The 15,388-nt window shown below is 49.6% G+C and overlaps 1 protein-coding gene across 1 annotated transcript in view; it reads right to left on the bottom strand.

The window, feature by feature from the left end:
* The window catches only part of ATP8A2 (ATPase phospholipid transporting 8A2), a 2,134,099-nt gene that overhangs the window by 72,217 nt on the left and 2,046,494 nt on the right, over nt 1-15,388 (bottom strand). Inside the window, exon 34 of the mRNA XM_086935178.1 lies at nt 13,929-14,017. Within this exon, the coding sequence (XP_086791304.1) occupies nt 13,929-14,017 (89 nt within the window). The remainder of the gene's footprint in view (nt 1-13,928; nt 14,018-15,388) is intronic.

The raw sequence follows: 15,388 nt of genomic DNA, 5'->3' as shown, positions 1-15,388 counted from the left end.
CTCCGAGACGTCATCAACTGCTCCTTCAACTCCGCTACCTTCCCAGAAGACTGGAAACACGCTGAACTCACCGCCCTTCTGAAAAAACCAACAGCAGACCCCACCGAACTCAAAAACTACCGCCCCATCTCGCTTCTTCCATTCCCGGCCAAAGTCATCGAGAAAGCTGTCAACAACCAACTCGCCGCCTTCCTCGAAGCCAACAAATCACTCGACCCCTCACAATCTGGCTTCCGAGCCAAACACAGCACTGAGACCGCCCTCATCGCAGCAACAGACGACATTCGAACTCTACTGGACAATGGAGACACAGTCGCCCTCATCCTCCTCGACCTCTCTGCAGCCTTCGACACAGTCTGCCACAGCACCCTTTTACAACGCCTCAGAAACATCGGAATCCAAGGAAAGGCACTGGAATGGATCACCTCGTTCCTCTCCGGAAGAACCCAGAGAGTCCGCCTTCCTCCATTCAAGTCCGAGGCCTCTGAAATCATCTGCGGCGTACCACAAGGATCCTCACTCAGTCCCACCCTCTTCAACGTATACATGAGCCCCCTCGCGGCCATAGCCCGCCAACACAACCTCAACATCATCTCTTACGCGGATGACACTCAACTGATCCTATCTCTCACCAAGGACCCCAGCACCGCCAAAACTAACCTACACGAAGGAATGAAAGAAGTCGCCGAATGGATGAAACAAAGCCGTCTGAAACTGAACTCAGACAAAACAGAAGTTCTCATCTTAGGTAAATCCCCCTCTGCATGGGACGACTCCTGGTGGCCGGAAGCCCTCGGAAATGCACCCATCCCGACAGACCACGCACGGAACCTTGGCGTCATCCTGGATTCTTCACTCTCAATGAACAGACAAGTCAGCGCCGTATCCTCTTCCTGCTTTAACATTCTTCGCATGCTCAGAAAAACATTTCGCTGGATCCCCTCCGAAACAAGGAAAACAGTCACCCACGCTCTAGTCACGAGCCGACTGGACTACGGAAACACCCTCTACGCAGGTACCACCGCTAAACTCCAGAAGAAACTACAACGAATCCAAAACGCCTCAGCCAGGCTCATATTAGACATCCCACGCAACGAACACATCTCTGGTCACCTTAAAGACCTCCACTGGCTACCCATCAATAAGAGGATTACTTTCCGACTGCTTACCCACGCACACAAATCACTCTACGACATCGGACCAGATTGCCTCAACTCTCGTCTGTCCTTCTACACCCCCGCCCGCCAACTTCGCTCTTCCAGCCAAGCCTTCGCCACTGTACCTCGCATCAACAAGACCACCATGGGAGGCAGATCCTTCTCATACCTGGCTGCCAAAACATGGAACTCACTCCCCGCTTACCTTCGCCTCACCCAGAATCACCTAGCGTTCAGAAAGCAGCTTAAAACGTGGATATTTGACAAATAATCCTCTTCCCCTTCCTAAGCGCCTTGAAACCCTCTGGGTATGTAGTGCGCTATATAAATGTTATGACTTGACTTGACTTGACATATACATTTTTGGGAGAGACAAACTATAAAAAGTGGTAGTGGATCACGGCTGGAATGAGTTATTGGACCATTCTGTCTCTAAAGACCTGGCTAATTATCTTGTAGGAGCTGGAGCTTTGCTTTGAACTTCTACAGTAACACTACAGTGGCCTTAATGTTCTTTTTTTCAATCTAAAAACGTGTTTATTTGAAGTATTATTCAAATGAAACTATTGAGTAAACAAGGAAATTATTGGAAGCCGACCTTAATGAAGGGCCATATAAATATGCTAGAAGATTAGATAAATCTGACCTTCCAGAACTTTATATAAAAAGCTTTGGCAAAGACTGTGGGCCAGATTCACAAAAGAAACTTACACTTTTGAGTAAGTTTATACTTGTGAGTATGTTTACTACTTTTTGGTATTCACAAACTGCACTTTTGAAGTAACTTACACTTTTGAAGTAACCTCCACATTTGTATTAAGTCCAGTACTAAACATGGCCAATCACTTGTACCGCAACCCCCTACCATACGAAATAAATGAGATAGGTACTTAAAATAAGAATGCTTTTATACAAATAGTACAGATTAACTTTTTAATTATAAAATATTTAATACTGTAAATTTGTTGTTTGCTATTCATTATGTATTATGGAGTATTGCATATTCAGCTCAAATTCTCCATTTCACATTATATGTAGTTCCATTCTGGGAGAAAAACATTATTTAGAGACATTTAAACGAAGCATTTCATATTTTAAATCACAGTCATTTCTGCTCTCCACACCAGCAAAACCTGCTAAAGAAAATTAAACCACACTTGGCATGAAGATTCTCCTCAAAAGAGGCCTGTTCTGTATTTGGTAAATTATGTTTATACCTAAGAGAACATTTTGAAATGGGATGCTAAATTCTGAAAAGATACACCATAAGCAAATAAAATATTAAAGCGAAACAAACATATGATACATTCATTCTGGAAATTGTCCATGAAGGCCGTACACAGCAGTCCCTGGGACAGATCTTCCAGAGTGTGGGAGAAAGACACACTTTGTGCCTAGAGGCCATTGTGCACAACACTGGATCATGTGCAGTGGACTCTCGATGTACAGCCCTAGGCAGAGTATATAGTCAGTGGCCATACAATACAACTAGAATGGCAAAATCCAACCGGATGAAGCTGGGGAGCAAGGGCTGTGGTATATTGCGTAACAATGCCCTTCACACATAATTTGCTGCGTACATCCAGAGGTAGTGTGCTGAGAGCTTTGGGGGCAGAGGGCATTAGGGAACATCAAGCTGGCTTTAAGGGCAGCCAGTGAGGTGCAAGGTAAGGTTGAAGGTGATGTTCTGTGTCAAGAATCTGCTGGCATTTAGACATGGGCTCAATATCAATTCAACTAGTAAAACTTTTAGAATTCCTCAATTTGTGTTACCGGGATTACGTCGCTGGAGTACTTAGATGACGCCCTCGCGCGCTGACGTCAGTTCTGTACATAGCTTTCTGCACCAGGAACGCAGAGCCGTGCAAGAAACCGACACTGGTGTCATGAAACTAGGGCCCTGAAAGGGATGTCCTTAACCCTACATATCGGTTCACAGAACGGGGAGGATGGGTGGGACAGTAAGGAATCTAACGAACTAATTTTTCTTACAGATATATCGTTACCGAAGGTAAGTAACAGGTGCATCTGAAAGAAACACGTTAGTTAGATTCCTTACCTTAGAATAGATACCCCAGCAATACCAACCCCGGTGGTGGGTCTGCAAAGCAAGGTCACACCAGGAAGTCCTGGGGAATGAAACGGCCAAAGAAGCCATCTCTCCGGCCTTGGCTGTCCAGGCAGTAATTCTTGGTAAACGTGTGCTGCAAGGCCCACGTAGCTGCATGACAAATGTCCTGCAAAGGGAGTCCCAAGGCAGTAGTAGCTGCAGTGGCCCAAGTGAAATGGGCTCGCAGCCCCACAGGAGGATCCTTTTTGGCCAAAGAATAACAGACCTTAATGCACAAAACGACCCACCAAGAGATGGTTCGCTTGTGCACTGCCCGCCCCTTCTTAGCGCCCACGTAGCCAACGATGAGTTGGTCGTCCACCCGGAACTGTTTTGTGCGGTCCAGATAAAAGGAGAGCGCACGTTTTGGGTTCTGACGGTGGAGCCTCTCTTCCTCTTTCGAGGGATGCGGAGCCGGAAAGAAGATGGGCAAGGTAATGGACTGCCCGATGTGAAAGGCAGTAACCACCTTAGGAAGAAAAGAAATACGAGTCCTGAGAACAACCTTGTCTGGATGGACAGAAAGGAAAGGAGGCTTAGAGGAAAGAGCCTGGAGCTCACTCCCTCTTCTGGCAGTGGTGATGGCAACCGGGAAAGCAGTCTTTAGAGTCAGAAGATGAAGAGGACAGTTATGAAGTGGCTCAAAGGGAGCACACATCAGATAGGTCAACACCAGGTTCAAGTTCCACTGAGGCATTACAAAGGGAACAGGAGGAAACATGTGAGTAATGCCTTTCAAGAACCTATTTACAACAGGGAACTTGAAAAGGGAAGGCTGATCAGGAAGCCTCAAGAAAGCTGAAACAGTTGAAAGATATCTCTTGATGGTGTCCAGAGCAGAGCCCTGGTGGTCCAGGGAAAGAAGAAAGAGGAATACCTCAGAAAGAGGGGCGGAAAGGGGATCCACAGCCTTTGCTGTGCACCATGCCACAAATTTGTTCCACCTGCAGGCGTATACCGTCTTTGTGGAAGGACGCCTGGCTGCCAGAATGACATCACAGACTTCAGGAGGCAAGTCAAATGGCATCAACTGTCGCCACTCAATCTCCACGCATGGAGGTGGAGGCTGGACAGGTTCGGGTGGACGACCGTCCCCTGGTGCGGCTACAGAATGTCCTCTGAAGAGGCAGTCGAATCAGGGGATCAATTGACAGACTGAGTAGCTCGGGATACCAATACATTTGTGCCCATTCTGGAGCCACAAGGATGACTTGGGGCCGATCGCGCCTGATCGTCTTCAGCACTCTGGGCAGAAGTGGTATAGTCGGAAAGGCGTATAACAGACCGCAACTCCACTCGCGACGAAAAGCGCCTCCGAGCGAGTGCCGCCTTGGAAATTGCAACGCGCAGAACTGATGACATTGCGCGTTCTCTTCGGTGGCGAATAGATCTAATCAAGGCTCTTCCCACTGCTGAAAGAGACCTTGCGCCACGTCCGAGGTCAGACGCCACTCGTGATACATCATGCACCGATGGCTGAGTTCGTCCGCCCTGGCGTTCAGAGAGCCTGCCAGGTGTTAAACCACCAGGGTGATGCCCTGATGTTCCAGCCATGTACAGAGACGCAAAGCCTCCTGACATAGGGTTCACAACCCCACCCCACCCTGTTTGTTGCAATACCACATGGCGGTGGTGTTGTCCATTAACACCTGCACTACACAACCCCGGACAGAGGGAAGACAACCCGAATATCGAGGGTCTCTCCGATTATGCAGTAAACAGTACGCTCCCTCAGCTCACCTCCTTCAGAGCAGTTACCAGAGACGAGGTAGAATCCACCTTAACCAAATTGAAAAGTGGATCCCCGTTAGACCCCGTCCCGATCAGATTCCTTAAAACCATTGCCCCAGTCGTAGTTCCCACAATCACGGAGCTCATAAATACATCACTCTCTCAAGGCTCGGTCCCCCCTAGCTGGAAATGTGCAATTGTCAAGGCACTCCTTAAAAAATCCCAGCTCGACCCTGCCGACATGGCGAACTACAGACCTATTTCTCTCCTCCCTGGTACCAGTAAGATGGCTGAGAAACTAGTCAATGGCCAATTGTCACGCTACCTGGAAGCCAATAACATCCTACGGCAGTCCCAGACGGGTTTTCGCCCAGGTCATGGGACGGACTCTGCCCTCCTCGCTGTCATCGAGGAGGCGAGATGCATCCTGGATTCAGGAGGATCAGTGGCAGTGATCCTCCTGGACCTAAGCGCAGCCTTCGACACAGTTAACCATCGTGTCCTTCTCCATCGGCTAGCTGCTGCAGGGATTGCAAACTCAGCGCTTAAGTGGATAGAGTCCTTCCTCTCAGGGCGATCGTACCAGGTGTGGGATGGCGAATTCCACTCTGCCACCCTCCCCCTTACGAGTGGAGTCCCCCAGGGGTCCTCATTAAGTCCAACCCTATTTAATGTATACATGGCCCCCCTTGAAGATGTTGTCATCCCCTTTGGGATTAAAATAGTTAGCTATGCCGACGACACCCAACTAGTCGTCTCACTCTCCCAGTTGGACAAACACCCGGACACTCTCCAAAACTGCCTTAAAAATATACACACCTGGATGTGCGAGTCAGCACTCAAATTAAATGGGTCCAAGACTGAGGTCATGCTTCTGGGCAAGCAGTGGTCCACCATCCCTCCCTCGGTCTGGCCAGACGTTTTCGGAGAAATCCCCACCCCGAAACAGGAAATCAAAACCCTAGGGGTCTGGCTAGAGCCCGAACTATCACTTAAGACTCAAGCCACCAAAACAGCAGGGACCTGTTTTGGCCTAATGCGCTCCATCAGGAAGATTCTTCCTCTCCTCCCGCCACTATCCAGGAAACTCCTAGTTCAGGGCCTGGTACTCGCAAGGTTGGACTACTGCAACATGATATACCTCGGAGCACCAGAATCGACCCTCGCCAAACTCCAGCGAACGCAGAACGCAGCCGCCCGGCTACTCTGGAATCTCCCATCTAGAGCATCAGCCAGGCACGCAATCCAGGACCTCCACTGGCTTCCTATCCGCCAAAGGGTCGACTTCAAGACCCTTTGCACTGCCCATAAGCTGCTTAACGGTTCCGGCCCAAACATCTTAAGAAACCTGGTTACCCCTTACAAAGTCTCCAGGTCTCTCCGCTCGGAAAACGAGAATCTGGCCAACGTCCCTAGGCATAGAAAGACACGCTCAGGTGGCCGCCGCTTCTCAATCAATGCCTCCACGAGATGGAACGCCCTCCCCCGTACCCTCCGACTGGAATCCAACCACCTGCGGTTCAGAAAGAAACTGAAAACGTTACTGTTCCCTAAATAAAAAAAAAAAAAAAAAAAAAAAAAAAAAAAAACTTCCCCCCTATCTGCCCTCAGGTTCGCCTTCAAGATTTTTTAGCGCGGGGATGCCCTCGGGTCACCATGCGCTGTACAAATCGTTAAAATAAAATAAAAATAAATAAAAGGAATGCCTCCAGTGCAAGTCGGATCGCCCGCAGCTACAGAAGGTTAATATGGAGCCGGGACTCCGCCGGAGACCAGAGGCCTCTGATATCCGCCTCTCCCATGTGGCCCCCCATCCCAGGAGGGACGCATCCATCACCACTGTGTGCTACGGTTGGGGTAGGGAGAGGGATTTGCCGCTGACCCAATCGTGGTCCGTGAGCCATCACCGCAACTGTCTTGCAGTGCCCTCCGAGATCAGGACGTGGTCCGACAGGTTGCCCTGATGTTGTGCCCACTGGAACTTCAGATCCCACTGCAGAGCCCGCATCAACCTCCTGGCGTGATGTACCAGCAGGATGCAGGAGGCCATCAGACCCAGCAGCCGTAGGACCATCCTGCCCGAAACTCGGGATAAAGGCTGAAAGTTCGGAATCAGAGCCTGAATATCCCGAACCCGCTGTTCGGGAGGATAAACCTGAAACTGCGCAGAGTCCAGAACCGCTCCTATGAAGAGGAGCTTCTGGGAGGGACTCAGATGCGACTTCAGCACGTTGATGGAGAACCCCAGTGAATGCAGGAGGTCGGCCGTTGTCTGGTGGTGGGAGACGACTGGTTGGGGCGAGCCCGCCTTCAAGATAGGGGAAGACAAACCCCTAATATATGCAGATGAGCTGCGACCACCGCCATCACTTTCGTGAACATCTGAGGGGCACTGGTGAGGCCGAACGGGAGCACGGTAAACTGAAAGTGCTTGTGGCCTACCGTCAACCGCAGGTAACGCCGGTGGGCTGGCAGGACGGGAATGTGGAAATAAGCGTCTTGCAAGTCCAACGCTACCATCCAGTCTCCAGAGTCTAGGGCAGCCAAAACCTGAGCTTAAATCAACATCTTGAACTTCTCCTTCCGGAGGAAGACATTGACACTCCTGAGGTCCAAGATAGGGCGTAGGCCCCCTTTGCTTTTCTTGGGAACCAGAAAGTAGTGGGAGTAACAACCCCGCCTACTTCTGGGCCAGGAAAGCGTTAGATGGCCCCCTTGGCCAAGATGGCCGTAACTTCCTCCTGCAGAAGTTGCAAGTGATCCCCCAACATGCGGTGGTACTGCGGTGGCATGGCTGGAGGAGTTGTCTCGAAGGGGAGGGAGTAGACCCTTCGGATGATTTGAAGCACCCACCTGTCCAAAGTGATGGTACGCCAGTGGAGCAGGTGATGGTGAACTGCCTCCCAATGGCGTGGAATGGGACTAGGAAGGCTTTGAGGCAGATGCTGCGGGAGTGGATGTGGACTGACCGGCTCTCTGCCCCCCTGCTCCGCCACGGCAGAATGCACATCCGCGACCGCGTTGAGGCTGGTTATACGGCCTGCAGCTGGATAATCGTGCGGGGGCGCCCCTTCCTTGGCCACGAAAGGGGCGAAAAGCAGAAGTTTGCTGGCGCTGGGCCGACAGGCCCAAGGACTTGGCCGTAGCCCTGGTGTCCTTAAAGCGTTCAAGTGCGCTATCTGCTTTGTCGCCAAAAAGGCGACGGCCATCAAAGGGAATGTCCATGAGAGTGCTCTGGACATCCCCTGGAAAGTTTGTGGACCTCAGCCAGGGGTGACGACGAATCGCCACTGTCCTTGCAATCACTCTGCCCAGCGAGTCCGTGGTATCAAGTACACATCGAATGGAATACCGTGCTGCATCTGGCCTCTCAGCAAGAGCTGGGGCGAGCCATGTCCTGGCCTCCTCTGGACACTGGGGCAGCATGTTCAGCACCGCATCCCACAGATAGTGGGTGCAAAGTTCCAAAAGGCATGCAGTATTAATGGACCGCAACCCAAGACTGAGTGAGGAAAACAGTTTCTTGCCAAACTGTTCCATCCTTTCGGATTCCCGGTCCGGAGGTGCGGTCGGGAGGGCGGTTTGGGACGTGGAGGCCTGGGTGGGGTGTACAGACAGAAAGCAGGGCACGCCCGGAGCTGGACGGTGGCTCCGGTCCACGTTCCAATCCACAGGAGGGACTGTGGTGGGCTTGGACCAAGTACCCATCAGAACGTCAGTGAGGGCCTCATTAAACTGCAGCAGAGGCTCCGAAGAGCTTACTGGCGGTTGAAGCACCTCTGTGAGGTGGTTAGTCTTCACGGCCGCTGCAGGGAGCTCAAGGCCCAAGGCAGTGGCCGCCCTGCGCAACACCTCAGAATAAGTAGCACCCTCCTCCGTATCCACGGAAGGAGGAGAGATGAAACCAGTGTCAGACCACTGGCCTCCCCCAACTCATCTGCGCAGCCCTGACTTAACTGGCAGTGCTGTGCCAGAGGGTCCGCAGACGCCTCCCAGTCCTCCCCTTCATCTGTGTCCTGATAAACAGGAATAAATGACAGAGCCGGGTCATAGGCGAAAGGCTCACCCATCGATGCCGGAGACGAGCAGAGCCCCTCCGACACCAGACCCGGACCGGGGCTCAAACCAGGGACGGCGCCGCCCGAGGATGGCACTGGGAGCGGCACCATGGGGGTAGGCACCAGTGGAGAAGTCGTGGATCCCAAGGGGGCCGGAGGCATCGGGACCGAAGTCGTCGCCGGCTCGCTAGGACCCCCAGTCGGACCTGCGCGGCCCGAAGGCGCGCCGGCAGGCCTCGATGGCGGGAAGAGAGTCCTCATGGCCACGAGGAAGTCTCAAATCTCACCCAGAGTCGCATGTAGTCCAGGGACCGGAGGGTGTGGGACCGGCTGAGACTCCTGCGGCTCTGGCGGAGCCGCGCGGTGGTGCCATCCGAACCCTCGGCCGAGTCGTGCGACCGGCGAGGGGAGTCAGAAGAGCGATGTCACCTCTTCGACTTCTTTTTGCCATGCCTCGACTTACCTGAGTGTGTGGACTTGGATCCCGACGAACGGTGATGACTGCGGCTCCGCGACTGGCCCCTCGTCTTCCTCCTCGACTGGGACGGAGCCGACTGCCGGATCTCGAGGAGCTTGCGGGACCGCTCCCGTCTAGCTTTCGACGTCAAGGCTGGGCAGTCGGGGCACGACTTGTCATTGTGGTCGGCCCCTAGACAGTAGAGACACCGGCGGTGGGGGTTGGTAACCGACATCAGTCGGTGACAGGCGTCACATGGTTTGAAACCGGGCATCCCTACCGGCACCAGGAGTCTAAGTCGACTCGAAAAAGAGAGACAAAATTGTCAAAAAAGTTAGTCAAAAAATGACTAAGGGTACGCTCTTCTGGGATCTGCGCTTGCTGGCGTGGAAAAAGAAGAACTGACGTCAGCGAGCGTGTGTGGCGTCTAAGTACACCAGCAACGTCATCCCGGCGATCACGAGGAAGCTGAAGTTCACAACATTTTCATGACATTTGAAGACAAATCCCTGAAGTACACCATTGTGCACAGCCCTGCGGGCCAAATTCTTTTGCCATACCCTTCTGCCTTTGTGGCAGGGTAATTGAATGCGCTTTATTGCCTCACCCTGCACCCAAAGCGACAAGTAGGTAGTAGGTCCAGCTTGAATTGATCTAAGGCATGTCCTGAACCCAGAGCCAGCTTGGTATGACCTTTGGCCCAGTGGACATTGGGTGCAGAGAAACGGTTTCCAAGATGTGGTATAAGGGCTTGTTATAGAGCCTCTGGTGGAGGTACTGGGGGAGGGTGAAACTTTTCTTGGCCACCCATTAAACCAGAGCTTTGAGAACAGTAAGACTGGGTGAGGATAAGACTACTTGCCCATCTAAACACAAAGCTTGGTTGGAGACGGTGAGGGCCATATCAATTAAGCTCTGGGAGACAATGATTTCGAAAAGGTCATGCCCTTTACCCAGAAACCACAGGGCATGGCCAAATGCCATACCTATGGAGCTTAGGGGGAAAAGCACTGAATCCAGGACATGGCTATAGTGCACATGCTGTGTATAAAATTACTGACATGGCTAAAGGCTTTGACCAGAGGGCCCAAGGACTGGAGTAACATCACACAGCAGGTGTACTTAGCACTAGGAGTGACGAAAGGCCTCATTCACAGCTTATGCCCTATGAGTACTAGGTCAGGAGTCCTGACTTCAAGTCATGGCTAAACACCTACACCTACTATTCAGCCAAATGTAGTTTGTGACGTTAATGATAATGTAATTTGTGTGTCAAGCTGTACTGTGGGGTGTTATGGTATTATGCCTATCTATAAGCAATGAGCTTCAGAGGTTGTTGGGTTTAGACACTGTACCTTTAAATGGAGTGCTTTTAGGGAATCAAAATTGCTTGAAAAGGCTCCAGATGAATGGACATTATGATAGTGAGCTAAAATCAAAAAAACACTGAAATGTTTAAAGTACGTCCATCTGCACAAACATGATGTCATCTGCCAAACCCGGTTCACAATATCCATGTCTACAGTTCCTACTGGGCCCATCTGTAAGACATGCACTGTAGGCATTAGGCATAATACCAACTGCCCAGAGTACTCTCTCAGTTGATGAGATGGTGACCTGTTTACAAGGAACCATTTTTATCCGTGGCCCTTGCCATGGACCCTTTCCCCATTCTTGTTAATGTTTTTTATTTAATTGATTGGAGTGTCCTCAGCGTACCAGAAGGCATGTCACGGCATCGTAAATGTGAAAGGATGAATACGAATTGAGACCTATTTGCAGCCCCCCATTTTACAAATTACAATACTGAAATATAGTACTTTCTGCAAATGAAAGTATGAACCATTCCTCTGAGGCGTACTCCGTCTCTAACTGTAGGGGTGCATTGGCTCACCCTGTGTTGGGATGAATGTCCTCTGCAAAACCATGGGAAGCTGTACCGCCTGGCACCTGTATGTATCCAGATAGCCATGTGCATGTTTGCCCTTGATAGCTAGACAATCTTGAAGCCTCACATTTAAATGTTGTGAGACATCAAAATGGGTTTTAATATAAAAAGAGCACCTCCAATGCCGCCCCCCTTCCCAAAGCCAGGATAGACTTGAAAGTGGTGAAAGCCTTATTTATATCGGAGGGACAGAGCCGCTGTGACAGTGTCCCTATGGAAGGACAGCCTATCAGCTTCCTCTGTGCAATGGCTTGTGGATTCTTCCATAATAGAGTTATTTTCACCACATCCTGCGTGGGGCACATTATACCTGAGCGTATGAGTCTGAAGTGTATACTTTCACAGGAATGCATTGCTTGGTGAATCGTGGATCCACTGGACTATGTCTGAGAATGCTTCAAGATGATGGGCTTCTTTGTTTGAGCTGGCCCAAGGGCCATCTTGGTTCCTGAAGCCAGCATAAACACAATCTACTGTCCTCTGCCTGAACCCACTTGATTAAGAAAGTGCAATGAGGCAACCCCCATGCCTTTTGTAGCTAGCTGTAGATCTCCTACCACTGTGACCATGTTCCAGTTCCTGCCACATTGGCCTTTCTTATGTACAGGACCTCCCTCCTCTGTTGAGCCATTACCAACTGCACTCGAGCCTGGTCTCAGGAGGGGCTGCAGTAATACATGGCCTGGCCATGAGCTGATCACGTTAAGGTCATATTTCTCCAGGATTGCAGAACTGGAGGAGCCCAATAGAATCAAAATATGATTGGCTATTGATGCCATAACTACGAGCCCCTGTGATCATTAAGATGTTTAATGGCTTCTCATTGACTAAGGAGGGTCTGCACAGGAATATAGATGAATATAGCAGACAATCTAAGCGGCAGCTGCCCGTGCAGGTAAGAGCGGGTGGGCCGGGTGGGAGGTGGGGATTCAGACAGACGACGACTAGGGGAAATTAATTATTTATTTAATTTCCCCTCATAGTCATCTGTCGAATTCCCCCCCCAACCCTGCCTCACCGCTCTTACCTGCAGGGGCTGCGGCTGAATCTAGGAGCAGGACCACTGATGGTTGCCCTTAGTAAGCATGGGATCAAGCTCAGGCTGATAACTTTGCAACGCCTGATGAATCTGCTCAAAGTTTGGCACAGACTTGTCTGATTCAGGTCAGGTTGTTAACATTATGTATCCGCAGGATGGTTTGTGAGCTAAACTCTTGCCGATGACGTATGCAGTGACCTGAAGTCCAACTTCAAATCCTAGAAAGGCTGACCTAGCTTTCTGTTTTTCTGGGTCTAGCAAAATGACAGCCATAACATAGGGTAATGCAAGTAAAACCTGTTATTTGCAATACTTAATGCTGCCAAATTTTCGGCCTGAAGTGCTATAGAAAAATAATCAAGTATATTCATACCCTTTAGAAAAATGTTTCTGCTGCCCCACTAGGCCTCCATACTCGGGAGATATCAGCCAGACAACGGATGTAGGATACCAATGCACTTTGGAACCCTGCCCAATGATCAGGAATGGGAAAGGGGAGTCGTGTGTGTGTGTGTGCTCGCGCATCTGTGTGTGTCTGTGTGCGTGTGGTGGGAAATGGACCATTTCTCAGTGTTGGTAAAATCTGACTAAGCCTGAAAGAGACCATCCCTATGGCCCCCAAAGTGTGTTTAGATACTTTTGAGCGAGTGCATCTTAAAAGCGGTGTGATATTTACTTAAGTCCACTGTATAACCTACCTGAGGCACATGTGGAGTTAGACTGGTAAAAACACACTCCATTATGGTAATTGATCGGAATATATATATATATATATATTGTAATAGCATTTATATAGCACTTACTACCCCGTGATGAGGCGTCAAACTGCTTTTTCGGTGAGTACCACGCTATTCCGGTACACAAACAGGTTTAGTGGTGAATTAGTATAGGGAGATATGAAATTAATTTGAGCGGTGGCCATGTGAGTTTGTTATTTGGATAGAAGAAGGATAGTAGAGCGGTAAAAGAGGGAAGGGTTTGCATTTATATTATGCTTGCTAACCCTGATGAGGTGTCAAAGCGCTTTCGTTGAGTAGAACGCTACTCCGGAACCAAAAAAGGATTAGTGGGGAATTGGCATAGGGAGATATGAAATTAATTTGAGCGGCGGCCATGTGAGTTTGTTATTTGGATAGAAGAAGGATAGTGGAGCGGTAAAAGAGGGAAGGGTTTGCACTTATATTATGTTTGCTAACCCTGATGAGGTGTCAAAGCGCTTTCGTTGAGTAGAACGCTACTCCGGAACCAAAAAAGGATTAGTGGGGAATTGGCATAGGGAGATATGAAATTAATTTGAGCGGTGGCCATGTGAGTTTGTTATTTGGAATGAAAAGGACAGTGGAGGGATAGAAGAGGGATATGTATGTTGCATATATAAATATATACACAAAGAATCTTTCAGCATTCGGCTTATGATTTCACACTTACGCTCGCCATGCGATGTCCTTGATAAGGCATGCCGTGGGCACCAGCAGCAACCCGAGCCAGAAGTATCCGCATTTCAGCACCATTCCCGCCTGCAGAGAAACAGAAAAACATTTGGCTGTTTTACACTCGCCAGACTCCAGGATTAACGTTTGCACGCAGCGCAAGCGACAGCTCCCCGACTACTTCAGCAGATGTTTCAAGGCCCCCTCGCGCCCCCGCCTCTCTACTGTCAGCCTCGAAAGCCACGGCTTCCTGTTCCAGAGCGGGCAGGTGCCCCAAAATGGAGGCATCAGTTGTTCGGTGTTTAATCCCGCGCGCCATTGTGCGACTGTCAGTGGGATGAAACATTCTAATGTATGCGAGATAAAAATACACCAGTGGCCTGACAGGAGGCTTGTGGGGGCCGCCACCCACGGTAGCACAGGAACACTGCACATTCCAATCAGCAAAGCAAGTTTAGGTCACCCTGTCTGTGATCTCTGAGGCCTGTTTTTCTTTCTAGACACAGGTGCCCCTGCCACCTGGCTCTGACTGTCCATGGACGAGGAACTCTCCCAAGGACTGAGCTGTTCATTAGGGTGTTAGACATGCAGCCTATTAGCGTCTTCGGCAGACAATTTGTATAGGCTGAAGGGGCAGAGATCTGCCTTTTCAGCTCCGAAGCTACTGTGTTAGTGCTTTGGTAGCAGGATATCGAGTCTTTATTAGCGTGCTGTCACATTTTCACAGCAGAAATACTGACACCAAAATATCAAATATCCATGTAGGTAAGTATAGGTTTACTTTGCTTAACTCCACATCCACATCCCTTGACAATGTGTCGATCATCCAAGGAGGTAGGTGTGGAGTTATAAATTGCAAATCTATACCTCTCAATATTTAGTTACAGTCTGGATATTTAAGTTGTACACATTTCTGCTATGATGTAATGCTGGAACGATGTTAAGCAAAAGGTATTCTAACATGTTCAACGTATGAGATTAAACGCAAGGCTATTGAATTTTGGTTCGACCGCAGGTCATAAGAGCTCAGTACTTTTAGAGAGCACCCATTGACAAAGGTGAAAAAAGAAGAAAAAAGGTTATTGCCAATGCAGCAGCAAAAAAAATGTAATAAAAAAAAATCACAAAAAGCGCTCAGTGAGGTGACGTACACACACACACGTGTCACTACGCATGCACATGTATGCGTCACTGAATTTTTTTTTAATTTACCACTCCAAGATTGTTGACACCCATCTTGGAGTGGTACATTTAAAAACAAAGGTTAAAAAAGCGCATTATGAGAAAGGAGTGACCAGGTAGTAAATTGCAGCCGGCAGGCCCTCCTAAAAATTAAAAAAGTTGAAATGTAATTTTTTTTTTTAATATGACGCAGAAGTGCAATTGAGCAGTGGGTTCGAGTCAACCTTCCAGAAAAGTGGTAATGAGCAGGGAGCGGCTGGGTAGCAAGGGTGGGGC

Source organism: Lissotriton vulgaris, chromosome 8 (genome assembly GCF_964263255.1).
Source record: "Lissotriton vulgaris chromosome 8, aLisVul1.2, whole genome shotgun sequence".
Lineage (NCBI taxonomy): Eukaryota > Metazoa > Chordata > Amphibia > Caudata > Salamandridae > Lissotriton > Lissotriton vulgaris.
Note: the sequence above shows the minus strand (reverse complement) of the source record. Positions and strands in the feature narration are given on the sequence as shown.